This window comes from Podarcis raffonei, chromosome 8 (genome assembly GCF_027172205.1).
Source record: "Podarcis raffonei isolate rPodRaf1 chromosome 8, rPodRaf1.pri, whole genome shotgun sequence".
NCBI classification, from domain to species: Eukaryota; Metazoa; Chordata; class Lepidosauria; order Squamata; family Lacertidae; genus Podarcis; species Podarcis raffonei.
The window spans coordinates 51,382,417-51,408,370 of record NC_070609.1 but is presented as its reverse complement, the minus strand read 5'-3'; the positions used below and the strand labels follow the sequence as shown (position 1 = coordinate 51,408,370).

Genomic DNA, 25,954 nt, shown 5'->3' with positions numbered 1-25,954 from the left:
ACCCTGGGGCACATCAACAGGCATTGCCTGCCCAGCTGCAACACAATGAAAACAAGACTTCCTGCTGACCTATCACATCTGGACAGATAGAAGAGATTCTTTATCCTCTTAACAGCTTTCTCCATGCCCTCAGGAAGCACCCTCTAACTCCAGACTATGAGAGGGCTGGAAGAAAAGAAAGCAATATCTAAAAGCAAGGAAAGCAAGTCATGGTAGTCTGAGCAAGCGCTAATGATATTCTTTCAACAAATGCAGACCCAATACATTTTTGGCCCCTCCACTCATCTTTTTCTTGGGCATTCGTGATTATTTGTACTCATGATTGTATCAGGGTGGTTATTGTTGCATCAGGGTGCTTTTAGATGACTTGCTTATTGACTATTCATCCTGATTTGTTTGCAGGGAGATTAGAGGAGGCTGGCTATTTAATGAACATTCACCCTGATTTGTTTGTGGGAAGGTTAGATGATGTTGTGTCAAAGCAATTGTCATCCCACACTTTCCACTGCACTTTCCCACCATCTTCTTTATCACAAAACATCCAATCTGCTGGTAAGTGGGTATGTTGCACAAGACCTCCCAGTCAGTCAATTGGTCTGAAAAGTTAAAGGACTTCAGCAGGAAGGTGCAAAACATGCACTGAATAGAAACAAAGCAGTATGTCTGTCCCAATGGTTTTCCAGGTACAAGCTGTATTGAAAGTGGAATCACATATAAGCCCCCTGGTACCATCATGAGCACAAATCATTGTGAAAGCACAATAAAAAGGATGCTTGGAAGGGCCCGCCAACAGGCAGGGCCTTTTCAGTTGTAGCTCCAACTGTGGGGAATGCCTTCTCCATAGAAGCCTGCCTGGCAAGTGCACATTGCTTTTCAAGAAGCCCTTTCTGGAAAGCACAGGTACTGAATGCCAGTTAATGTTTTTCTGCTATTCTGCTACTGTTTTGGGTTTCTCTGAAGAAAAGCAGGGTATAGATTTAAAAACACAAACAAATACATTTTAGTGGGTTTATGCAACAAATCTAACTGAATTATAGAACTAATCCAACCATGCTCTTGGAGATGCATGGAAATCTGGTCCAAACCATTCATTTCCCTGATAATCTCATTATTTTGAAAAAGTCTCATCTGAACTGCTAAGTACCCTGAATCAGAACCAAACCAGAACAGTATTTGCCATAATTAATAAAACAAATGACAATAATGGAACCAAAACAAACAAGTAATTTGATTCCCTAGGCAGTGTTACATTGAGCACGTTAGTCTAAACAAATACTCAGCTGGGCTGGGCTCCAGAAATAACCCTACTCCAAGAAACAGTTACCCTTGGAGACCATCACCCATCCTGTTCTCCTGGGCAATGCCTTTGTTGGTGGGGTTACTATACCAACTAGGCCTGGAGTGCCACCTGAGCACAGCCTGGTACAGCTGCTCCTTCAATTCCACCAGAGCCCTGTTATTGCTGTAAATATTCTGAAGACCAGCTGATTCCTGCAAACATGAATATCATCCTCTCTCGGTAAGAAAGACTAGCTTGCTCTTTTTAGAAATGTTCCCATTTGCAGACTGATTTTAAACCTGCTCTTTGAGGTGCAGAACGTTCAGGAAATGATGAGGCAGGGTGGCATGGGTGGTACTGACTGGAGTTTTTGTGATTAACATCAGCATTATTATTAACACAGCAGCAACAGCACATACCACAATACAGAAAAACATAAATCAGAAAGACAAGCCTTGGCCCCAAGAAGATTACAAGCTAATTTTTGACAAAGAGGGAGGCAACAGAAAAATGGATGAATAGGACAAGCGACAGTTGCAAGGTATGAATGTAAGCCAATGCTGCTGTGGTACTTTGGCTTAATTTCACAGAAGGAGGAGAAATAATCATGTTCAGGGGTATAAGAAAAGCAAGAGTGTAGAAAGATATTTGAGGCTGATTAAGAAGAAAGGTAGAGGGCCTAGAACAGGCATAGGCAAACTCTGGCCCTCCAGATGTTTGGGACTACAATTCCCATCATCCCTTGCTAACAGGATCAGTGGTCAGGGATGATGGGAACTGTAGTCCCAAACATCTGGAGGGCCAGAGTTTGTCTATGCCTGGCCTAGAAAAAATGCAAAGCACTCCCCTTCACCAGCAAGACATGCACAGGGGATGCATAGATTGTTAAGAATAAGGGATATAAGATACACATGGGATAACGTACACGGCTTACCGGTAGGTAAATATGTATGGGAGAGATAAGCTTCTATGGGGGGGGGGAGGATAAGCTACGTAGGCACAGTGACCCAATACGATATGTACAGAAGCATATGAAATATGCATGAGAGGTATAGCTAAGTATGCACTGGGGTAGGAAGATATACATCAGAGGGGTAGCTATAGGTTCATGGATGGTAGTAACGAAGCACAGAGGGCATAGGAAAATATGTACCAGAGGAAGTAGCCAAGCATGCATGGAAGAGGGCAGGTAGCTAAGGAAACATGGAGCACAGAAGGCACAGGAAGAGACACATCAGAAGAGGTAGCTATGAATGTACAGGAGAGGTCAGCTTGTACAGGGGAAGACAGGAAGCTGTCATTTACCCTGATGACAAAGATCCACCAATGGTAGACTGAATAGATGCTTTACGGAAGTTCTTCAATTAAAGCCAATCAGCCTTCCTGAGAACTTTGGAAGAATGATAGTGGAGTGGGGAAGAGAAAGAATGTCTAGGGGAGAAGTATTTAAGAATAAAAGGTCAGAGCAGAAGGAACTTACCTCTAATCTACCTCAAAGCACCCCTGCTTTTGCAGCTCTATCTGCAGCCCAAAATCCAGCAGGCGAAGCTCTTTCTTGCATGCAGCTGCAGTGCTGAGGAAAACCTCACCTGCTTAGATTTTTTGTGCCATGTTAGAAGAGGGATAGAAGATGACAAACCTAGAACTAGTGAATCAACAGAAGGAAAGAATTTTTTAAAAAAGAGGCCTGGGGTTTTTTTTAAAAATATATATTGCTGTGTGAAAAAGATGTAGGTATCAGTGCCAAACAAGCCTCCCCCTTAGGAAAGAAGTCCATAGATATGATACCACAATACAAAAAGGTCTTTGCCTGACCTGGCTGCTACTCAACTCACCTGAGAGTGGAGAGCACCTGAAGGCCTGCTGCAAATAATAATCTCTGTACATGGGTAGGTAAATGTGAGAGGAGGTAGTCCTTGACATCGCCAGAAGAAGAAAAAATGAAGGAAGAAGAGAAACACAATGTCTACAGCTTACAGCACAACAAACTCATTTTCCCACACTGCACTTTAAGTCTCATTTGCACTTGCTGTGCACACCAGAGAGGGGGCGATGACATTTTCACCCGATGCACATTACCTAATTTGTTTTTTCGGGCCTGCAACTTCCTAACCCCAAAACATTTAATGAAGCTGTCATTCTTGAAGGATCATATCTTCCTGCCCGTGTGCCAGGGGTGCCAACTTGAGTAGAATATTGGGGGGGAGGCAGGTGAGCCCCACACTGCATATATGATCACATGACATGGCACCCACCCACCCATCAACTTTGGGGGGCCCTATGCTGGGTGCTAATATCCTCAGGGGAGTGAGTACCTTCTTTTGGTCCAATTAACATCAGAGGCAGAGCTGGTGGTGACATGAGAGACAGCCTTTTCTGCAGCTGCTCCTGTACTGTAGAATTGCCTCCCAAGAGATGTTAGACTGGTTCCCTCTTTGTTATCTTTCCACATACAGGCTAATACTGCCCTGTTCAGACGATGTTGATAACTGGACCATTATCAGGACAATTAGTATTTTAATGTTGGTTATAAATGTGTTTTATTGTATTTTAACTATTTTTTAACTGGTAGGTTTTTTTAGTTTGTATTTTAAAATGATGATTTTAGAAGGTCATAAGCTCCCTTGAACCCCAATTTGGGAGAAATGCATATAAATATATTAAATAAAATGAATCTGCACATGTACAACAGCTGTCTCTCAAATGTACACATGCAAGCTTAACTGTAGCTTACATTTTCAAACTGGATGGAAGCTGCAGGATACATGTGGATTATAACTAACATCATGTTTACTCAGCTTCAAACACCAGCAGTGGGAGCACACTGAAGATGAAGTAAACAGGGTAATTGTGTGCATAGCCTTAAATAAATAAAAAAGCAGGAACTTGTTTCCCTTTTCCAGAGACACCCAAGTGAAGATAATGGAGAATATAGTCACCAATGCAGAGAAATATTTTGGGAAATTCTGCATTCTGATGGCTGCTTACACACGCAAGACTGCAAAGCTTCGAGACAAGTCAGACCTGCTGGTCAAGCAGCTCATTGACTATGGAAACACAGAGAATCCTGAGCTGCGGACCACTGTGAAAAACTTTGCTGAGGAACTGGCAAAGGTGCAGGATTACAGGCAGGCAGAGGTGAAAAGCTGACCTTGACAACCTAAATCCAGAGCAGTGGGTGTGCATGGAGTAAGAGCAAGGGAATATCCATTCTGTATTAAGATCAGAGAAAAGATTCTTGTAGGACCCTGAAGACTCTTTGCTACAACAGACAAACACAGACATCCTCTTGAACTAATATTCTGGATGACTTGTTTTATTTTACCTTATGTGACAGAAGAACTGTGTTTTCATCAACTGCATAACTGGCAGGGATCAAACAGGTGCAACCTGTTTATTATAGTTGTTCTTATTAATTTATATACCACCCTTCATGTGAATAACACAAGGTGATATACAGCATAAAAATACATAACATAACATAACAAAAACAAATGAAAAAACCCCTAACGGTGCACCATGATTGTCAATGTAGCAATTCTTAAAATGTGTGTTTCCTTATGCTTGTCCTGCTTTCTCCATTAGGTGGAGAGACTGGAGGTGAAGGTTATTGCACCTCTGAAGATGTATGGGGTGCTCATCAAGCAAACTAGGGTAAGCAAATAATTTATTTTAAAAGACAACCCCACACCAAGTTCACTGTGGAATTGCAATGACTTTCTAAACTAGGACACAAGCTCATGCAGAAGCAGGTGTAGGAACATAGGAAACTGCTTCTGTTAGCTTTGACTGGTAAATGCTGCTGTGAGGTTGCTGCCTGGAGCTAACAGTCATTAACATGTTACACCTTTGTTGAAGCATCTGCACTGGCTGCCATAAGCTACCAAGCCAGGTTCAAGGTGTCTACTTGTTTACAAAACTGTAAACAAATTGAGAGATAGCTACTTTATCTCACCCCTTACACCCCATGGCACAGAACCACCCCTGGTGGTACCAAGGACTCCTATATTTGCCTTCTGTCCAGCAATAGTAGGGTTTCCAGAGTTGTGGCCTATTTAACATGAAATACATTATCACATGAGATGAGACAAGCTCCCACAATCAGTTCTTTCAGATGCATACTTAAGACCTTATATTTCCCGAAGCTTTATCTTAATGAAATTTTTAATTATGGTCAACTGAGCATTCTCTGGTGTTGAACTGTTAACTGTATTATTTTTGTTGTATATTTTATACCTAGTTTTCCTTTTTTGAACAATGCTCTGATATTTTATAATGTGAGGGCTTTTTAAAATTTAAAACATACTAATAAAATTGTTGTATTTTGCTACATTAAACAGGCCGAGATTAAGAAATTCAACAAGGCCCGAAACAATGAAATAAAGCAGCTAGAGAAGTTGGAGAAGATCCGACAGAAGTCACCATCCGACCAACAGATGATTGTATCCTTGTCAGCGTGTTGCCACTTCAATCTCTTCCCTACTCCTGCAAAAACAGTCCTGGCTCCCCAGTACTGCAGAGTTCCGGCCTTCTTAATGCAGCTAGATCAGGAAGGCAAAGTTACAAGCCCTTGCTATGGGTGGCTTTTATTACAGTGAGGTTTCCTTCTGAGCGTTCCACAAAGCAGTGGAATTCAATGAAACCTATTGGAAACAGACATACACAGGGAAAACCGTCTCCTTGAATAAGGAAAAGCAAAATAGATTGTTGCAGGCTCACAATCAGCTTTCTGGAGAGGGAACTGGGGCCCCGATGAGATGAAAATAGTATGAATAATGCTCAGATAACAAGCATAGGTTTTGAAAGCACACTAACCCTGCACTGCCCGCTTACTTCCCTGTCACAGAACTGCAAACATGAAATTGGAGATAAAAACACATGACCCCTGAACATACCTTTTAGTAAGGGCATGCAAAAATGTGTGCCTCGAGTCTGTTGCTATGCTAGGCTGTGCCCTGAAATTTATTTACTTCACAAAGGTGAGAAAGCCCCTGCACATGTGCAGAGGGCCTGTCACCACTGAGTAATCAGTGCCATCTTAGAGGGCTAGAGCATCAACATCTTAGATTCTCCCCAAGCACCTTTTGATTTAGGCTATGTACACATCATACTTTTAAAGCACATTACTTCCCCCAAAGGATCCTGGGAACTGTCATTTGTTACCTTGCTTTGTTGTTGGCATCCATCTGTCTCAAGAGACCATGCAGTGAGAATCTGGGGGTCAAACAGCTGTGCTAGCAGCACTGAAGTGACCACTCTGATGCAAGCCTGGGCACTGTGTATGGAGGTCTTGGGCTGCCCAGACTACAAGACCCCCCTCTTGCCCTCACTGATGTAGTCCAAAGGAAAGCAGAGCAATATATCTGACACCAGCTTGGCTGCCAGAGTTGCAGGAAGGAGACGTACAAGGCGCCATCCAACCATCTTAGAGACTCCGTTCTGGATTTGTGTAAGATTTACTCCTTAGCCTTTTCTTCTTCAGAAGATATACCACAAGGAAGCAGAGGTTTAGGATCAGAGTTTTCCTTCTTCTAGAAGAGCTACATTCCCAGTTTAACAAGCCCCTTCTTCCCCTCACTTTCATCTACAGCTTGTGCAGAAACTGCCTTCTTGACCACTGGACCCACCATTGGTCTCGTCCACTCAATCAGCTGGAGCCTGTCTTTGCATGCAGGAAGAAGTCTGCATGCTCACAGAGGGTTTGAGACCCATTGGCTACCCTCACCTGGTTTAGAAGGCAAGTTAAAGCTGTTTCCTTGGATGTGGCCAGTGTCACATGCTGACAGCTTCTAGGAGCCACAGGAGAAAGCTTAGTGCAGGGTGGGAACCAAAGGTGGACAGAAAACCCTAGAAGGAGCATGACGTGTCTCCCACTAGAGGTACAACCCCTCCCCCATCACCACGCACCCATAATTTGTTAAAAAATCTTAGAATTGTAGCTCTATGAGGAACAAACAAGAGTTCCCAGGTTTCTTTGGGGAAAGCCATGTACTTTAAATGTGTTTTAAATGTATGGTGTGTATGCAGCCTTAGATCTTGAGTGCAGGCACACTGCAGCAAACCCAATTCAATAGTCTTCATTATTCCCAGGGGCCTAGATTTGCCACCTAATTCCTGAAGGGTCTGATATTCTAATCTAAATATCCAAATAGCTTCCTAGCATCAGTATATTTAAAATATCAGAGAGAAATGTGAGTCCTCTTATTTCATGAAACATTCACCCAAAGGGGAAATAAGTCCTGTGTTGGTGAAAGAAGCAAAACACCATAATCCAGGCAGCTCAAAAAAAGATTTCCCTCCTTTTTTTCCTCCTTCCCTTGGCAAAAGATATTTTAATCAGGAACTTCTTCAAAAACTATCCCTTTTCTTCCAAAGGGAGAAGCTCTCAGCAGCAAAATCCTCAGGAAGACTCTCAAGGGGAGGAGAGGAGGCTTGACATTCTCTTAATCCCTGCTGTGCTAAACTCAACTGCTGAGAGAGCAGCCATAAAACAAGGGAAAGACAGAAAGATGCTGTAGGCAGCTGTGGAGCAATCTTCCAGGGAGGTAGAAGAGCGCTCTCTCTCTCTCCCTCCCTCCCTCCCTCCCTCCAAGAGGCACACAGAAGATTGTGTGGGGCAAAATGCTGTTTCTTCCAGGAGACAATCCTGCACATTTGAACTGAAAAGATTAAACTGCATCCTCCTTCCCACCCTGTTACCAAATTCTCAAACTTATGGATTTAAGGCCCAAAGCCATTTAGCAGAGTCCAGCAGCTTATTGAACATTTGGCAGAATATCTTTATTTATTTGAAGATTTTTATCCCATTATTCGACTTAAAAGGGTCCCATCTTTTACTCTGATAGAGCTTGATAGAATGCAGAGCTGCCAGGCGACAGTTGAGGGTAGAGCCAAATGATGCTGGTGTCTCAGAAGAGCTGATGGAATAGCCCTGTTTCCTATCTCTCTAATAAGTGCTTGATGGAATGGCTGACACCAGAAGAAGGGAAGACCGAAAGGAGCTTGCATGTCCCCCCACCCCTTACTTGACTCATCTTTTCAGTGGTACCAACTAGCTGCCATATGTTGAGCTCCGGACCTAGACTCATTTCGCCTGTTCTGCCCCTCAGGGAGCTCTTTAGAAGGTTATACTGTATAGAAACATACCTACTAGGTGTCTCTTGTCAGCAGAGATCTTCTAGAAAATGGGTGTGAACAACTATAATGCCTGATCCCCTGGGTCATGCCAAGAGTGTCACATGTGCAATATAGAGGCAGCATAGTCTGTGCACATCAGTGAGGAAGCAGGAGTATCTTCACTTGATGCACATTACCTGATTTATTTCCTCCTGCCTGTAACCCTGCCAAACTCCTGTTCAGTAAAGCTCTCATCTGTGCATGCACTATAAACTGTGCATGCTCAATGGCTGTCTCTCAAATGTACACACTCAGCTTACCTCTAGCTAGCATATGTTTTGAAACTGGATGGAAGCTGGATTGAGGGGGGAAAACACTAAACAGCAATATTCTCAAGAAACTACAGGATGCATATGGATTGTGGCTAATGCTACATATGTTCAGCTTCAAACACTGGAGCCAGAGTAAATTATAATACATGCACAGTAGGTGATATTGATGTCTCATTCCCCACACCCTTTCCTTCCCCTCCTCAATGCCACAGTTTCTGTGATCTACTAATAGATTTGACTGCCCTCTGGTGCTGAAACTGAACATGGGCCTCTCTCACCACAAACCACTACCAAAATCTGTCTGTACAAAAACAAAGAGTCTTGTGGCACATTAAAGACTAAAAACTTAAGCTGGAAGTCTTTAAGGTGCCATAAGACACTGCTGCTTTTGCTGCAACAGGCTAACAAGACTACCACTCCAGAAACCACTTTTGTAACAAATATTATGATGGCTTAAAGAGGGACCAGAGGGTATCCAGGCAAGTCAAGTGTATCCAGCTTATAAAGATTGACGCATGACCGCACACATGCTCATCACCCCAGAACCAGAAGTGGCCCAAACATAGGGGCAGGGCAGGGGCCATGTGGGCTTATGCACGCTCCACTAACACATGGGGGCGGGGCAGGAACGCTAACCCTGCGCAAATGGAGAGTTGCCTGTAGGTGAAATTTATCCTCTTCAATAGCCTCTAGCTTGAAATCCTGCTCAGGATCCTGCCTCCTGTTTCCCATATGTCACAAAGTCTTGTCCTTTCTGTCACAAAATGCCTATCTGATGAACAGTCTGGGAATAACTAAGTGTGTTGATAAAAACAGTCTGGTTTGTTTTTTTGAAGACTGAAGAAAGTGTCTGCTTGCAGGCTTCCCAATGGGGTATTTGGTTGGTCACTGTGAGAACAAAGTGCTGAACTAGATGAGCCTCTGGCGTGATCCAACAGCCAGACTCTTCTTGAGTTCTTTTAGCAGTGCCTCAGTCAAGAAGGCACCAACAACTCAAACTGGTATTTCTTTGCTCCCCTTTTGATTTTTCCCCCTTGACTCTTATACTCAGTCACAGGTAAGGGATTAGATCACCACTGTGTGTACGTTAACATGCAAGTTGAAGTGAAGGCATAAGTATGAACACTGGCATCCACAGCTACCATTCCCCATTTGCTCTAGAAAAGTTGGATACAAGTGCAACAGTAAGAGCACTCACACCATCAGTTTAAGCACTGGCATTCTGCTGGCACTACTTCTGGGTAAGTTCTTATACTATAGCATTTGCGCTTGACTTCAGTCTGTTCGAGAAGCACACTGGAGCAGAGTTTTACATTTCAGACTTCACATGTATTTGTAAAAAGTTCCATTGATTTCAGAGGGATTAGGGACTGACTCACAGACAAGATATATATTGTGACTCAGCACAATTCCTGCAGCACCCCCAGCAAAAAGCATGGCTCTTGATCCAGCTTCATTTGCTCACAACTTATCGTGCACAGCAACAAATGGCAGAAGACAGAAAAATGAATCTCCATCCATATCAAAACAAAAAAATTTTTTCCTTCCAGTAGCACCTTAAAGGCCAACTAAGTTAGTTCTTGGTATGAGCTTTCGTGTGCATGCACACTTCTTCAGATACACTCATCCATATCAAGAAATGCACCCATCCAGTTCAAAGGACTCAGGCCTAGCCCATACATGAAGCAGAATTACATTGACCAGAAATAACAGAGTGCACGGGACAACTTCAGACTTCGCAATGGTAAATCACACTTTTAATCCTCTCCAATAAACAAAAAGCATTGTTGGGTTCTTCCCTGAAAAACTAGCTTTTCCCTGCCCCATACATGTGTGTATGTACATTTCCCCAGTAATCTTTACAAAAGCCTAATAAAGTAGGCACTATATTGTAGATAGGGTGGTAAACATGCTTAAGGGCCCGTAGTGAATTCATGGCTGCTGAAGTAATTTTGAAGGGACATCCTATTTTACATTTTACAGTGGTATCTATGACGTTGTACTAATTCTCATAGGCCAGGACTCGGAAATATTTATGCCACTGCAAAATACTGGTGGAGCAGATTTCAGTTGTACTCCAACAGTAAATGAAATGCATTTGAGATGACATGCGCAGATTCTCATGACCCATGCAACACAAATTATTTCCCTATATTTATATTATGCTGCAATCAGTGAGACAGGGCCCTATAATTATGCTCCGCCAAATCCGGCAAAACTCCAAAGCATTCACAGTAGGATATTTTATACACAAAGGTCAAGCTTCTATTCTCCCATAATCAGGGGAGGGAGGTCGCTTAAAAAGAGAGTGAATAACAATTACTTAAGCCCTTGCAAAACTTTGGCAGAATTACCACCTTGCAAATAAATGTACATAAGTGTCCATGGAGAGTGATACATTTATCCTGTCAGGCGTCGCTCATCTGAGTGAATGCCTTCCTGATAAGCAAGAGTGACTCACTGTGCTCTGCTGGTCCAGAAGTCACACACCACTTGTTTACAACGGTATCTTAAATAGCACTTCTTGTCGTAAATCTACTTTGCTTAGTTGCATCCAACACTCATCAGGGTTCTAACAGCTCACAGCAAGGCAGTGCTGAGTGGAAGCTGATTTAGCTCATCAGCAACCTACAGCGTCTATTCTACACAAATACTTTGGGAAAGAGGAGTTGGTGCTACCAAGATCTGTTGGGACTGATCTTACCATGAAGCAACTTGAAGCAGATGCTTCTGGAAACAGATTTCACAGGAGGCGTATGTTCCTCAGGATAAGGCCGAAGGCTTGTTTTCCTACACTGGGAACAGTTCAGCATTAATCCTTTTTTCTTCTTTTGGCCTACAAATCAACCTCTCTCTGCAATGCAAAGCTAAGCCCCTTATCTGTTCATTGCCTTCCAGTGTTACCTGCTAGAGGGATCTTTCACAGTGCAATCACACACATTCACACAACTTGCTGCAGCAATGTAAGTTTTGGATTTCCTAAAGCATAACCCAATGAGCAAATAAATGAAGAATTAATTTACACCCTTAATAAGTGAATGCCACCCAGGGCTCATCTGGAAGGAAGGCTAGGGTATAAATTTAAATAATAATAATGTGCTTCAAAGTTATTAACAGTGATGGCCATAAGGTTTGCAGAAAGCAACTTTTCCTTGGCAATTCCCACAACAGAACACATGGCCATGATTCCCCGTTTCACTAGCAGGGAGAGCAGATCACACAATACATTTAAAGTATATCCAATGCACATTTAAAGCATTGGCTAAACTGATGGAAGCTGTCAAGACCAACTACAACAAAAAGATACAATGAAATTCAGCATCACTGGGGCAGCAACGTCCTGGGGCCAAAGAATCTGAGGAACTGTAGTTTGTTAAAAGTGCTGGGAATTGTAGCTCGGGGAAAACTATAGTTCACAGGATTGAGGGAAGTCATGTTTGTTGGGTATGCATTAAATGTATGATGTGCATCTGCCTAAAGATCCTCTGTCAGTGAGATAGGTAAAGTTAAAGGGACCCCTGACAGTTAAGTCCAGTTGTGGACGACTCTGGGGTTGCGGCGCTCATCTCGCTTTAATGGCTGAGGGAGCCGGCGTTTGTCGGCAGACAGGTCTTCCGGGTCATGTGGCCAGCATGACTAAGCCGCTTCTGGCGACACCAGAGCAGCGCAAGGAAACACTGTTTACCTTCCCGCTGGAAGGGTACCTATTTATCTACTTGCACTTCAACATGCTTTTGAACTGCTAGGTTGGCAGGAGCTGGGACCGAGCCACGGGAGCTCACCCCATCGCAGGAATCCGAACCACCGACCTTCCGGTCAGCAAGCCCTAGGCTCAGTGGGATACTCAGGATTAAAAGGTAGGATACTTAAACCACAGCCTCATAGCTTAACATTACGCCCCTCTCTTTGCCTAGGCCGAGTCTCAAGTACATAAAGCCTCTGTCGATGCGAACCGAACTACACAACAGCTTGAAGAGACCATGGATGAGTTTCAGAAGCAAAAGCTAAAAGATATTCAGGTAATAAGGACTTCTTAGTGGGTAATCATAACATGAGAGGCTTAAGTTTGCAATCCTACATCAATGTACTTGGGAGGAAGCCCAGTGAGATGGGCGGGGTATAAATAATAAATATATTATTATTATTATTATTATTATTATTATCATCATCATCATCATCATCATCATCATCATCATCAAACTTAGTGGTAAATTTGCATGTCAGAGATGAACTTTAACGTGTGGATACCACAGTTGCTGAGAGCAATAAAGATGATTATTTGGGGGGAAATGGGTTTTCTTTCAGAAAAGCCCTCCTAATTTTTCAGCTCCTTTTCTCAAAAGCTCATACGATTGTGACCACCACCTTTATCGCTCAGGCTGGGAAGAACTATTTATTTCTACTCTGCTAATCAATCAAATTCTGGAATTAATAAGAATTAAACATAATATAGTGATGTGGAATGCAAATTACTCTGGTGTCACAGAAAAGGAGGGAAATCTATGATAACACATATTAATTTAAATGGAAAGTTTAAAACAGGAATAGAGAACCCGTGAACTCCCAACTCCTAGTCAGCATGGTCAATGATTATTATGGGAATTGTTCTCCTGCACCATTTGGAGGGCCAAAGGCTTGTCATCCTGGTTTAAAGGTAATGACAATGTTTTGAGTATGATTAAATTTTTGATCTGGCAAAATAAGGATTGAAAACATAGAAGTGTGGCATAGCCTCTTTCACTCCCCTTTTATAATCTATCCCCAAGGGGTTGCCAATAGCAAACCAGAGGTTTGCCCTGGTGCCCACAAAATCCCTGAGATGAACACACACACCCATTGCCTCCTTTGATGTAAGGTGACAAGTATGGTCACCCCTTTCCCTCCTTGAGCAGTATATAGAGCTGAAGGAGAAAGTTGAAAGAGTGACAGCTCTATAAACTTTTCAAAGCTCAGGTCAGTACCTGAGCAGATGACTAGAAAGCAGAGCAACTAAGAGAGGGTTGGAATGAAAGGTAAGTGATCTGGGGGATAGGTGGAGGGAGGAGGAAAAATAAGCAGCCAGAGGGGAGAAAGTGGGGTGCCACAGAAATCAGGAAAGAGAGTCAGAGACAAACAGACAGGGAGAGGGAGAGGGAGAAATGGTACACACATGCGTACACAAACATACATGTTTGTTCCAGTAAAATGGATTCACTTGAAACTGCATACTTTTTTCACACACTTGCCATCCACCAACAAATCACATCTGTCTCCATTGACTAAACCATAAAAATCACAGAACTTATGTTTTCCAGCATTGCTGTGGCACAAAAACATGGATCCTCATAATTATTTAAGGGATCCCATCAAAACCACAATTAAATAACAAGGGTCTTTGCTGTCTATATATGTATTTTGTGATTTGTTAGTGGTTTTGCTGTGTCATCCTATGTAAAAAATCATGAAGATCTATGAGCATCTGTGCCTTAGATAAATGTTTCCATAGTGCTAGTCAACACCCTGTCTGAGAGTTTTACTGTCCAGCCTACCATTTTATGTTTAACTTTGATAGGGGGGGGGGAATCAATGTAAAATCATGCAAATTCAAGAGGATCCATTTTAAGTCTGCTTGATCCAACTTTTACCCAGACTCCATGGAGGAGCAAATAAACTTTTCCAAGGAGACTCAGTAATAATCAGATCCAGTAGAATCAATGCATGTGCAGACATACACTTTCTCACTTCCTGTCTCCCTGGGAGTGAGAGGGTAAACCTGGCACTAAGAGAAAATAAGCAACTGGAGTGGGTGGTGCCCACAACACACTCTCAAATTTCCAAATGTGCCCATGGGGTCCAAAAACCTTGGCAACCAAAATGAAGTCTCAGTTATTTTCACAGACAAAAAATTAGTTGGCTGCTAATTACCTTTCCCCTTTGCCAGAAATGAAGTTTTAAATCTTGTCAATGTTCAAGTTACACAAATTGAAAATGAATTGAAAAGCTAAACTGAAAATGGAATATGCATTATTCTCTCCAGAGAGTATTAGATCTATTAGATCGTTCCAGTAAGCTTGCAAATAAATGCATGAAGTGGTTAGAAGCAGTGCTTCTTTTTTTAAGGTTCTGGTACTCACAATGAGGTTGTTACAGTAAATGCCACACTTTTAAGATTTGGAGGAAAAACAGTGCCGGTATGGCATACCCTTGAGTAAAGGTAAAGGTACCCCTGCCCGTACGGGCCAGTCTTGACAGACTCTAGGGTTGTGCGCTCATCTCACTCTAGAGGCCGGGAGCCAGCGCTGTCCACAGACACTTCCGGATCACGTGGCCAGCGTGACGAAGCTGCTCTGGCGAACTGGCACCAGAGCAGCACACGGAAACGCCGTTTACCTTCCCGCTATAAAGCGGTACCTATTTATCTACTTGAACTTAAGGGTGCTATCGAACTGCTAGGTGGGCAGGAGCTGGGACCGAACGACGGGAGCTCACCCCGTCGCAGGGATTCAAACCGCCGACCATGCGATCGGCAAGTCCTAGGCGCAGAGGTTTTACCCACAGCGCCACCCGCGTCCCATACCCTTGAGTACCCCCATATAAAAAAAAAGCACTGGATAGAAGCTCTCACATCTTTTGCCATTTATTTACTCTACCTTCCATACTTCTGAAGTGGTTGTATCAACCCAAAGAATATGACTGCTTCAAGCAAGAATTAGTGTGTATTCCATTGTGATTTTTTTTTACTTCCAATTTTCTGTTAAACAACAAGACTCAAACAACTTAAGAGGAGGGGAAAGTGCATTTATAAAATGGCTTACCCCAGCCTGTTCAAACGAAGAGAAAATCGGCACTTTCTGTGGTTGAGGTCTCAAGATTCCTCACCCAGCAAGGTCACTTTGTGGGGGAGGGCTTCACAAACCAAGTTAGGGGTAATGTCAAGATGTGCTGTCTCCTTTCATTACAGAAGATCTTCTTGGACTTTGTCACCATTGAGATGACCTTCCATGCAAAAGCCCTAGAGGTCTATTCCAATGCCTTCCAAACCCTTGAAAGCTATGACGCAGAGAAAGATCTGGAGGTAGCTGAATCTGTGAAATAATGCAAAAATGAAATTCACTCATAACAGAGTAAATTAAAAATTGCTAGCTATCTTTTGATTTAGAAAACACGAATCTAGGAGGGCCGATCTAGGAGGCCATAGGACCTGCTCCCTCTGAAGAGGACCTGAGGCCTCTCCAAACCTGCTAGGCCTCTCTGAGAGGGCCAAGACCTCCCCCCTCTCCCTCCCCACCACTGTGAATATGCTCAGTGTCATAAGGAAGCAGAAGAAGCCTAGTTTTCACTGAGGGAAAGAAATAAATAAACCTGTACCTGGCCTATATATACCTCTTCAGACTGCAGGTTGGGGTTTTGTGACTGCAAGTTCGTTCCTCAAGCTTTGGCAAACAGAAAGCTAAAATGTTACAGAAAGTTTGCACACACATGCCGTACTTACAAAGCACATTAAAAGCACATTCCCACAAGTGAGAGAATTCTAGGAACTGTCAATTGTTAGGGATTCTGGGACTTACCGTATATGTTGGGACTTGTAGCTCTGTGAGGAGTAAACTACAATTCCCATGATCCTTTGCTTGTGTGCCGGGGGGTTGCTTTGCAAAGGTATAGTTATAGTGTGTAAGCAGCCTATGTCAAGATTTAAAAACAAAATAAATTGCATGTATGCCTGGAGTATTCAGACATGGGAGCCCCATCAGCACTCATTTTGCGCACAGGATTAGCCCCTCAGTGGCAAGTAGGCCACAGCACCTAGGACTGGAGTGACAGCCATCTTGTTACTGACACGTTGCAGTGGCACTCACTAGCCTGTTGCCCTCCAGATGTTTTGGTCCCAAAAACCGAAGCCCGCATGGCAGGTGGGAATTATGCTTCAAAACAGGGGGGGTACCTGGTTGGTGAAAGCTGCATTACACTTGTTCTCCTTACCAGGAAGTCAAAACAGACAGGCTCCAAGCAGCTTACTGTCACCAGATATTGAAAGGGTTAATCTCAATACTATCTGCACCTAAGCTAACTTCTGCAGTTGTGGTTAAGCAGCTAGCAAAAAACCGCAATTGCAAGCTGGGAGCTACTTCCTCTTTCTGCCGGCTAGCAGGAAGCTGCAGAAACGCAAGAGACAAGGAGCACACAAACAAGGGAGGGAGGGGGCTTAGCTAGCTATATGCCATATTAGGGAGTAAGCTAAAACTTGCCAGCTGATTGGAGGTTTTGGGGAAGCTTGGGGGAGGGAAGGGTGTTTTCAAGGTATAAGAAAGTTTGCAAATGTGAAATTGGGCGTAGCCAGTCTTTGGAGAGGACTCCACTGGCTGCCTCTGCGCAGATCTCAATAAATCTCTTTTCTCTGACCAAGAAGTCTCTGGAATTGTTTTTCCCCTCTGGCCACGGGGTTGGCGGACCGCTGGACCTCCGGGTACTGCTAATCTAAGGCTTCATTTTGGGGGCTCGTGTCCGGGATGGGTCCCCACCCCACGAAAGGTGGACCGAGGGGCCAGACTCGACCGGGTGAGCAACCGGGACCAGCGCTCGCAATCTCCAGCGCGCACCCTGCCAGTTTGTAGGGGGAGATCGCCACGCTGTGCCTGAGCCGAGACACCCAGTCGGGAGAGAAAAGAGGACGGCCGAAGGAGGGGTCCGCAGCGGAACAGGTAACCCTAAGGGAAAGGGCGTGGTAGGAAGCCTGATCAGCTTCCTCTGGCTGTGAGCAGTAGAGTGCCGCCAGAAAAGGGATAAAGGGTCTGGCTGTGAGCAGTAGAGTGCCGCCAGTAAGGTTGGGGAAAGGGGAAACAGAGGGAAAATTATTTTGGTGTGTTTTGTGTGTTGCATGTTGGAATTATATTGGGGTGTGTTTTGTATGTTGCATGTCAGATACTCCAGTGGCTGAATTGTCAAGTGTGGGCCGGGGCTTAGCGTCCCCTTGGCCGAGCGATTGCAGGGCTGTGCATTTCTTAGCAACGCGAGTTCGCCAAGTCACAGTCTGTAGTGGTTGGTGTGTGAAAGGATCTTAAGCCCGGTTAGGAGCGGAGTATCTGAAAAAAAAATGGGGTCTGGGGCAAGCTAACGTAGTCCTCTGAAATGTTTTTTAACCAACTGGAAAGCAGCTACGAAGCATGATGATTGGGTTCAAATTGAGAAGAGAGAGGATGAGGACATTATGTGAGGTTGATTGGCCCACCCAAGGAACTAATTGGCCCTTGGAGGGCAGATTTAATTTGCAACTAATCAACCCACTATATCAAAATATCTTGAAGGTCCACCCAGACCAGATCCCTTATATTTCTACCTGGAAAATCAATGTAGAAAAGAATCCACCGTGGCTGAAAGCCTGCCGAGGCGACGCCCCACAAAATACAATTTGTGCAGTCTGACCGGCAGGGAAGTCAGAAAGGCCCCCCGGTGATATCAGAGCCGGAAGGAGAGGAAGGAGAAGAGGGGGAAGTCATTAAACCGCCGCCACCCTATGCTCCACCAACTGCCCCTCTAGCGAATCCCCCAGGCCCAGGGCCCCAGGACCAGGGAGGAGCCGGCCCTCAGCCTGAACCCTCCAAGGTTGATGAATTAGAGAGCAAAGAGGAAGAGGATGATGAGGAGTTTATGAAGGGACTAATTGAGTTAGCAAAGAAAGGAAAAAATGTGGACACAGTATCAGACATTGAGATTGCAACAGTATGTACAACCCTGTGCGAAAGAAGTGAATGTTAGTTCCCATTTGTTGGCACAGAAGAAATGGATAGAAGCAGAAACCAGGGCGTCCCTCCATAAGTCCCATAAGGCACAGAAAAAGGGTGGGACTGCAATGATGCCTCTACGCAGAGTGTATGACCCACCAGCCCCCCAGGACAGGGTGGGGAAGCACCACCATGCACTTATACAGTCCAACATGTGCCTTTTTCAAGTGCTGATGTGTGCAATTGGAGAAATTAGAACCCTACCTTTGAGGAGAACCCAGATGATATTGCCAACGCCCCATTATAAAGGCTGCCTTTGTAGCTCAGGCAGCGTCCGATATTCGCCAAAAGAAAAAATCCAGAAGCCTGAGGGGTTCATCGGCCATGGGCTGGAATAGATGTTGGAAATAGCTCAAACCACTTACAATCAGAGAGATGAGCAGGCCCAGAGAAAAAAGGAGAAGTATCAAACAAGGAAGTTGATGGCATTACAGGCAGCCACACCCACCCCTCAGGAAAGAGGAAGTGCCCGGGGAGGAGGGCGAAGCCGTCTGGGGAGGAATCAGTGCGCCATCTGCCGACAGGAAGGGCACTGGAAGAGAGAATGCCCTATTCTATTATTAGGAAGAGATTTGTTGGTAAAGTTGCAAGCCCAAATTACCTTTAAGCCATCGGGAGAAGCCACATTGTCCACTATGTCACTTGGGGAACTGGTTGTGGAGGCACCCCTGAGGGAGTACTGGCGCCTCATGATGGTAAAAGAAGAGGAGGGACCCATCCCCGCCAGTATTCTGGAACAAGTGAACCCCCCAGGAATGGCAAAGAATATCCCACCAATAATTGTGAAGCCCAAGCCATTTGTCAATCCTGTTGCAGTAAATAAGTATCCCATCCCACGAAGGGCGACTGAAGGAGTGTAGGTGCATCTAGAGCGACTGCTCCAACATAGGATCTTGAGGCAATGCCAATCACAGTGGAACACCCTTTTGTTACCAGTGAAGAAAGGAAGCAGGCTATTATCCTGATACCAGAGCCAAAGAACTGCAGAGAACTCTGTGGCTTTCTGGGGTCTGCAGGATTTTGTAGGATATGGATATTTAATTACAGCATCATTGCCAAGCCTCTACATGAGTCAACCAGAGGAACTGAGAGAGACCCCTTTGTTTGAGGCACAGAACAACAGCAAGCCTTCGTGGATTTGAAGAGGGCACTACAGCAAGCCCCAGCGCTTGGCATCCCAAACCCTGAGAAACCCTTTACTCTATTCGTGGATGAGGACCAAGGGACAGCGAAAGGCGTTTTGTGCCAAAAATTGGGAAGCTGGCAACAGCCAGTGGCATACCTATCTGAGCGCCTGACGCCTACAGAGCAAGGTTTACCGCCGTGCATGAGAGCAGTTGTGGCAGTAGCCACCCTACTGAACAAAGCAGACAAATTTATTTTTGGCCAAGACACTGTTTGTGTGACCCCGCATGCAGTCCCAGCTCTGCTTGACATGAAGGGTACCTATTTCCTCTCCCAAGCAAAGATGATGAAGAATATTTTAGCAGGCCTGACCTCAAAGAGGAGGCAAACCCCCATTGGCCTTCATGGTTTGTGGATGGAAGCAGCTTTGTTGAGGCTGGACAACGAAAAGCAGACTATGCAGTGGTAGCCTTGGAAGACCAGGTGATCGAGGCAAAGGCACTCCCACCTGGAACATCGGCCCAGCTAGCAGAGCTAGTTGCACTCACCAGAGCCCTGAACCTGGCAAAGGGACAGAAGATAAACATTTATATTCTAAGTATGCCTTTCTGACTTTACATGCCCATGGAGCCTTATGGAAGGAAAGAGGTTTGCTTACCTCCAGAGGAAACCAGGTGGCCCACCCACAAGCCTTATTGAACCTTCTGGATGCTGTATGGGAGCCCGAGGCAGTGGCAGTTATCCATTGTTATGGACACAAAACTGGACTAGGAGAAGTGGCCAGAGGAAACCGACTAGCAGACAGGGTGGCCAAGGAAGCAGCCCGGGAACCAGCTCCCGCGTCAGTTATTGGAGCACTGGTCCCTGGAAGGATCTTGAACACCGCTGATAAGCCAATATACACCAAAAGGAGAGGGACACTGCAGATGCCCAGGGGCTGACCATGTCCAAAGAAGGATGGTACCTTACTCATGATGACAGAATATGGATTCCAGAGTCCCTTTCTTGGCAGATTACTCAGAGATACCATGAGTCCACCCACATGGGACCAGATGCCACAACCAGACAGCTGAAGCAGTGCTTCTACATAGCCCACCTTTATCAACTGGCAGCCCAGATTTCCAGGAAGTGCCCGCTATGTCAAAAGAATAATCCCAGAACCGGACCCTTGGCTCCCCCGGGGATTCAGCATAGTGGAACTGCACCCATGGAAGACCTTGTTGTGGATTTCACTGAATTGCCCCGCTGTGGACTATACCGCTACCTGCTTGTGGCGATCTGCACGTATACAGGATGGGTTGAAGCCTGGCCCACCAGAACTGAAAAGGCATTTGAAGTAACCAGGTGCCTGCTTAGGGAGATCATTCCCCGCTATGGACTACCTAGGTCAATAGGATCTGACAATGGACCAACCTTTGTCCACTCAGTTTTGCAATAACCCCCCATGCTAGTCAAAATGTGCAGTTTAATAATTATGTGCAGTAATTCTCCCGAGATTTTCTCTCTTTCTTAACAGGTGGACCCAGGCCCACTGCTGACCTCACCCCTTGGGTCCACCACACTTAAGTGAAGAAGGCTATTTTAGATTGGACAGTTACACCAAATCCTGATGATCCTCTGAAGCTAACCATCTCCAGAAGAGCGCCAGACGGCTGGACAAGTGGATGGGAGGGACGCCCGCAGGCAGCGTCCCCAACGTAGAGACTTTTTCCCCCAGCAAATTTTAAGGCACCGCCAGGACTTTTGATATTGGGGCCAGAACTCTTTGATATGGTCACTCCGTGTGTCAGGCCTCTGCAAGGGTGGATATATATTCCTGTGGGTGTATGTTAATATATGTAGAGGGAGAAGCCCCTTTCGGATACAGTGTGTTGGGAAGAAATCATGAGAGTATTAAGCATCCACAAGGACAGGTGGGAAAATTGGTTAAGATAATAGGCTCCTCCTCAGAGAGGTGGGACACAACCTCCCAAAAAGCAAGGCAGCTGATAGAGCACGAGTATCAGTGGGCCCTTCAGCAATAAAATAGATATGTCCCAGATAATAATGTCAGCATTTCAGCCACCATTGATCACATGGAAACAATGATAGCCAGGAACCCGCTGAAAACTACAGGAGGTGATCTATGGGGTTGGTTATATTTTTGGCTGCCTCATGGCAGTTGGCTCAGGCATATTGTGGTATTATTAGCAGGGCCGCTGTTAATCCTTCTGCTTCTTTGCCTCTGTATACCCTGCTTCGTGCAATGCTTACAAGGTGTGATGCAAAAAAATAAAATAAAAATATCATGGCCCTTATTGTTCTCCCCCAGGATTATAAACCCAAGAGACCAGGACGAACCTAGGAGATAGGTTGTCCAAAAGAAGAGGAGGGAATTGAAAGGGTTAATCTCAATACTATCTGCACCTAAGCTAACTTCTGCAGTTGTGGTTAAGCAGCTAGCAAAAAACCGCAATTGCAAGCTGGGAGCTACTTCCTCTTTCTGCCGGCTAGCAGGAAGCTGCAGAAACGCAAGAGACAAGGAGCACACAAACAAGGGAGGGAGGGGGCTTAGCTAGCTATATGCCATATTAGGGAGTAAGCTAAAACTTGCCAGCTGATTGGAGGTTTTGGGGAAGCTTGGGGGAGGGAAGGGTGTTTTCAAGGTATAAGAAAGTTTGCAAATGTGAAATTGGGCGTAGCCAGTCTTTGGAGAGGACTCCACTGGCTGCCTCTGCGCAGATCTCAATAAATCTCTTTTCTCTGACCAAGAAGTCTCTGGAATTGTTTTTCCCCTCTGGCCACGGGGTTGGCGGACCGCTGGACCTCCGGGTACTGCTAATCTAAGGCTTCAATATCACCTTGGTTACCCAGTCACACCATTGTACTTTAATTAGTCAGTGTATTGGCAGAGGCCAGATCACTAATGCCTATTGATCATTGTAGCACCTTTGTTATATCACACAGGCATGATTTTCAGGTCTCCAGGTAGGGATTGCTAACAAAATTTGGCTGTGTGATAATTGCCCTAAATAGGATTTCTTGCCTTGCTAGGATTTCAGAGCAAAAATACACATCGCTTCTGGAACCTTCCATGAGGCGAGACCAGACACTATGACAACAAGCCAATCTACTGCCCTCCCATGGTCCACACAGGTGAGAAAGCAGAGTTATTACTGTAATAAGTGAGTTTTGATTCAAAAACCAGCTACTTTGCTGAGTAAACATGGTTAAGATTGCACGGGAAGTGAAAAATTTAACTCACCAGTCCTTGTACAGCACTCTGTCCACTATAACACACTGGTGGTAAACTACTTCAGACTGCTGGTACTCACATGACTCCGCATTCCCTGTATTACTAGTAATTTGCAGAAGGAAGTCCTGAAGCTTGGTCTATGGTATTCTACAGTCTACAATCTGTAGTAGTCTACTAAGGAAATGGCATACATGCAGCCATCACTTGGCACTATAGTCCAGGGGTCGCTAAACACCAGCCTGGGGGATTGTATCCAGACCCTGAAGTAATTTTTTTTTGTCCCCACCCCACAAGACTACATGAGTCTGGTGCAGCTAAAATAATTTATTCTAAAAGTAGGTGACAGTGGAGTGGGCAGAGAGGTTTAAAGCTTTACTACCAGCCCAGTCCTCTGACATGGGTCACATCCACACCATGCAAATATCGCCTATCAGCTCCTTAACAAGGACACAAGGGACCCTAGGCATGCCTCTGTTTGCAACATAATCATCATTAGACTGGCTGGAAGGATAACTATTGTCACACCTTTCCATTTCCAGAGCATCCGAAGCACTCTTCAGAAGCTGGAGCTAGTGGAGAGTGATAAGGAATCTGAAGGGGACCAGCTGCAAGATTTTAGGGATGCTGGATACACCCAGATTCAGTGGGTAACCAGCAGAACCACATGAGACCAACTATCTTGATTAATGAAGCTGTGCTGGATTTATTTATCTACTCCCTGGTTATGCTTTACATTTTCATGCAGGTTTCCTCTAGATCAGAAGTGGACACTGAGTCCAACAGCATCTGCAAGGTACTGCAAGCTCCCATCAGCCCCAACCATCACAGCCAATGATCAGGGATGATGTGAGCTGCAGTTTGGCAATATGCTTAAGTCACCATGCTGATTACCCAGATCAGTACCTACCACTCCTTCTTCAAACTTGAGATATAAAATAAAATAGAACATTAACTTTCAATCTCTCATTCAATTTTTAAATGGCTTGGGCAGAAGATGGGAGCATAGTGCAATCCCACTTGCAAAGTTTCCTGTTCATTCAGGACTAGAAGCTTACGATTATCACAAACCCACACATCATTTGTACATCAGATGTACATAGATAGCTCAGCAGACAAGTACATTTGCAGTTCAGGTGTCGTTATCAGGAGTGGCCACCCCATACTGCATTGCCCCTGCCTGAAGAGGTACAGCCCATTTCTTCTTTGAATTTTTTCCACCTCAAATCACTGGGCTATTTCAAAGCAAATAATTAGGTTTAAATGCTCTCCTCCACAAGTTTATCTTCCATATGATAGTGACCATCACAACATCCTGCAACAGTGAATTCCATAGTTTAATTGGTAGCTGTGTGCTTTCCATTTCCAATCAGTTTCCCTGACCTTGCCTTTCCCAATTTCTAGTGTTTTGAAAAAAATTAATGATATAATTTATCCTTTTTCGCTCTCCCTGTGGTCTGTAATTCACACTTGATGACATACTTTATCTGAGCAAAATAAAATGTGCCACATTGGATTGTGATTTAGTGATTTGTCAGAATTCTGAAGCCAGTGTCTCAGATGAGCCATTAAGTGTCATTGAGTGGGTGGAGGATGCTGATGGGCACATTGTTATTGGGCACATTGTTAAGATGTTTTAGTAGAAGAGCTATATATTTTCAGTGCAAGTAAGAGAGAGTTCAGATAGAATAAAGAGTACTGTTGTTTTCTCTCTTTTTATGGTAACTTGTTTTACTTCTGAACCTTCTCTTTGAATAAAGAAAAAGTTAATAAGGGCCAAATTAGATATGGTAAGTGCATTATCATAGAACACACCTGAGTTTGTTTGTTGTTTCAATAAAGGGGAAAATTTCTATCAGGACCACAATACAGCATTCAAAAAGAGAAGAGAAGGTTTCAACATCATCTAGAGATACTAGTGAGATATGACCCCTCCAGACCTATTTGCTTGCACAAAGCTTAAGCAAAGATTTGACCATATCCAATCTTTATTGAACATTCATTCTGATTTGTTTGTTGGGCTGTTAAATGACCATGAGCATTGACATCTTTCCGCAGGGCCTGCAAGACAGAGCTGTTCCGCCAGGCCTTTGGCCAGGGCACAGCCTGACTCCCTCCCTCGGCAATCTTCGCGGAGCTCTGGCCCAATGGTGGCCAGTGGCTTGAATTTAATTAATTTTATAATGAATGATTTTAGAGTGTTGTTTGTGTTGTACTTTTGTATTGTTTTATTGTTGTTAGCCGCCCTGAGCCCGGCTTCGGCTGGGGAGGGCGGGATATAAATAAAATTTATTATTATTATTATTATTATTATTATTATTATTATTATTATTATTATTATCCTGAATTACTTGTGGGGTGTTTACATGTCTTCGTGTTAATCATTCCTTCATCCCACACTTTTCAATGCATTTCCCTGAGACTTTCCAAACTGCAAAAAGTCCTCCCCACCCCAAAGTGGATTTACGGTGCTAGGGCAGCAGATCAATTTAACCCACTTTAAATGCACAAACCTACAGTTCTGGTTTACAATTGAATTGCTCCTGCAAAATGCTGACAAGCCTGGAGGTGCACTAAATCACATGGCCAAATTCAAAGACAACCACTCAGCTGTGTGCTTTTATTCTGTTCCTAGTTTGGGGTAAAGGCAGATTTTAAGCTATTTTCCCCGCAAAGCTGAGCAGCAAACTCTGTTCGAGAGACCTCCCCCCCCCCCGTGCCCCCAGTAACAGCCATTAAAACCGGTCCATTCATTCTGTGGGCTGCTGTGGTCAATAGTGCAGTAATTTAGAATCACTCTCAAGACAAAAGGAGATTAATTTTGTCTTTAGCAAATACCAACCTGTGATGTGCCGTGAAGCACACACAGGGCCCTAATATACACATACACAGCAGTCCAATAAGTTACCATCATTATTAATTTATACGACTGAATCAAAGTAGCAGTCTTCCCCACCTCCTCTGGGAAATAAGACCCCAAACTTGCTATGCTGCACACCAGTAGCAAATGGGCTGTGACTCCACAAGGATTTCGTGTTCATTATTTTAATATTTTTTAAATAATATTTATTTTAAAAAAATTAAATTATAAAAAAAGACAAAACAGAAAAAG

The 25,954-nt window shown here is 44.3% G+C and overlaps 2 protein-coding genes across 2 annotated transcripts in view; one reads left to right on the top strand and one right to left on the bottom strand.

The window, feature by feature from the left end:
* Window positions 1-15,540, bottom strand: part of GSE1 (Gse1 coiled-coil protein) — a 444,053-nt gene extending 428,513 nt beyond the window's left edge. Inside the window, exon 1 of the mRNA XM_053400057.1 lies at window positions 15,522-15,540. The gene's annotated coding sequence lies outside the window, so the exon portion shown is untranslated. The remainder of the gene's footprint in view (window positions 1-15,521) is intronic.
* Window positions 1,346-24,358, top strand: CIBAR2 (CBY1 interacting BAR domain containing 2). The gene is made up of 9 exons (XM_053400062.1): window positions 1,346-1,519; window positions 4,183-4,417; window positions 4,865-4,933; window positions 5,620-5,721; window positions 9,779-9,784; window positions 12,642-12,746; window positions 15,668-15,781; window positions 22,644-22,745; window positions 23,385-24,358. Exons 1-9 carry the CDS (start codon window positions 1,500-1,502, stop codon window positions 23,511-23,513), a joined length of 882 nt encoding a protein of 293 aa, XP_053256037.1. The 5' UTR covers window positions 1,346-1,499; the 3' UTR covers window positions 23,514-24,358.
* The last annotated feature ends 1,596 nt before the right edge of the window (window positions 24,359-25,954 follow it).

Excerpts from the sequence above, each read along its gene's own strand:
- CIBAR2 (XM_053400062.1), top strand. The coding sequence starts at position 1,500 with ATGAATATCATCCTCTCTCG. Across the intron at positions 1,520-4,182 it reads ATGAATATCATCCTCTCTCG|AGACACCCAAGTGAAGATAA; the intron begins GTAAGAAAGACT and ends TCCCTTTTCCAG. Across the intron at positions 22,746-23,384 it reads CCCTCCCATGGTCCACACAG|AGCATCCGAAGCACTCTTCA; the intron begins GTGAGAAAGCAG and ends TTCCATTTCCAG.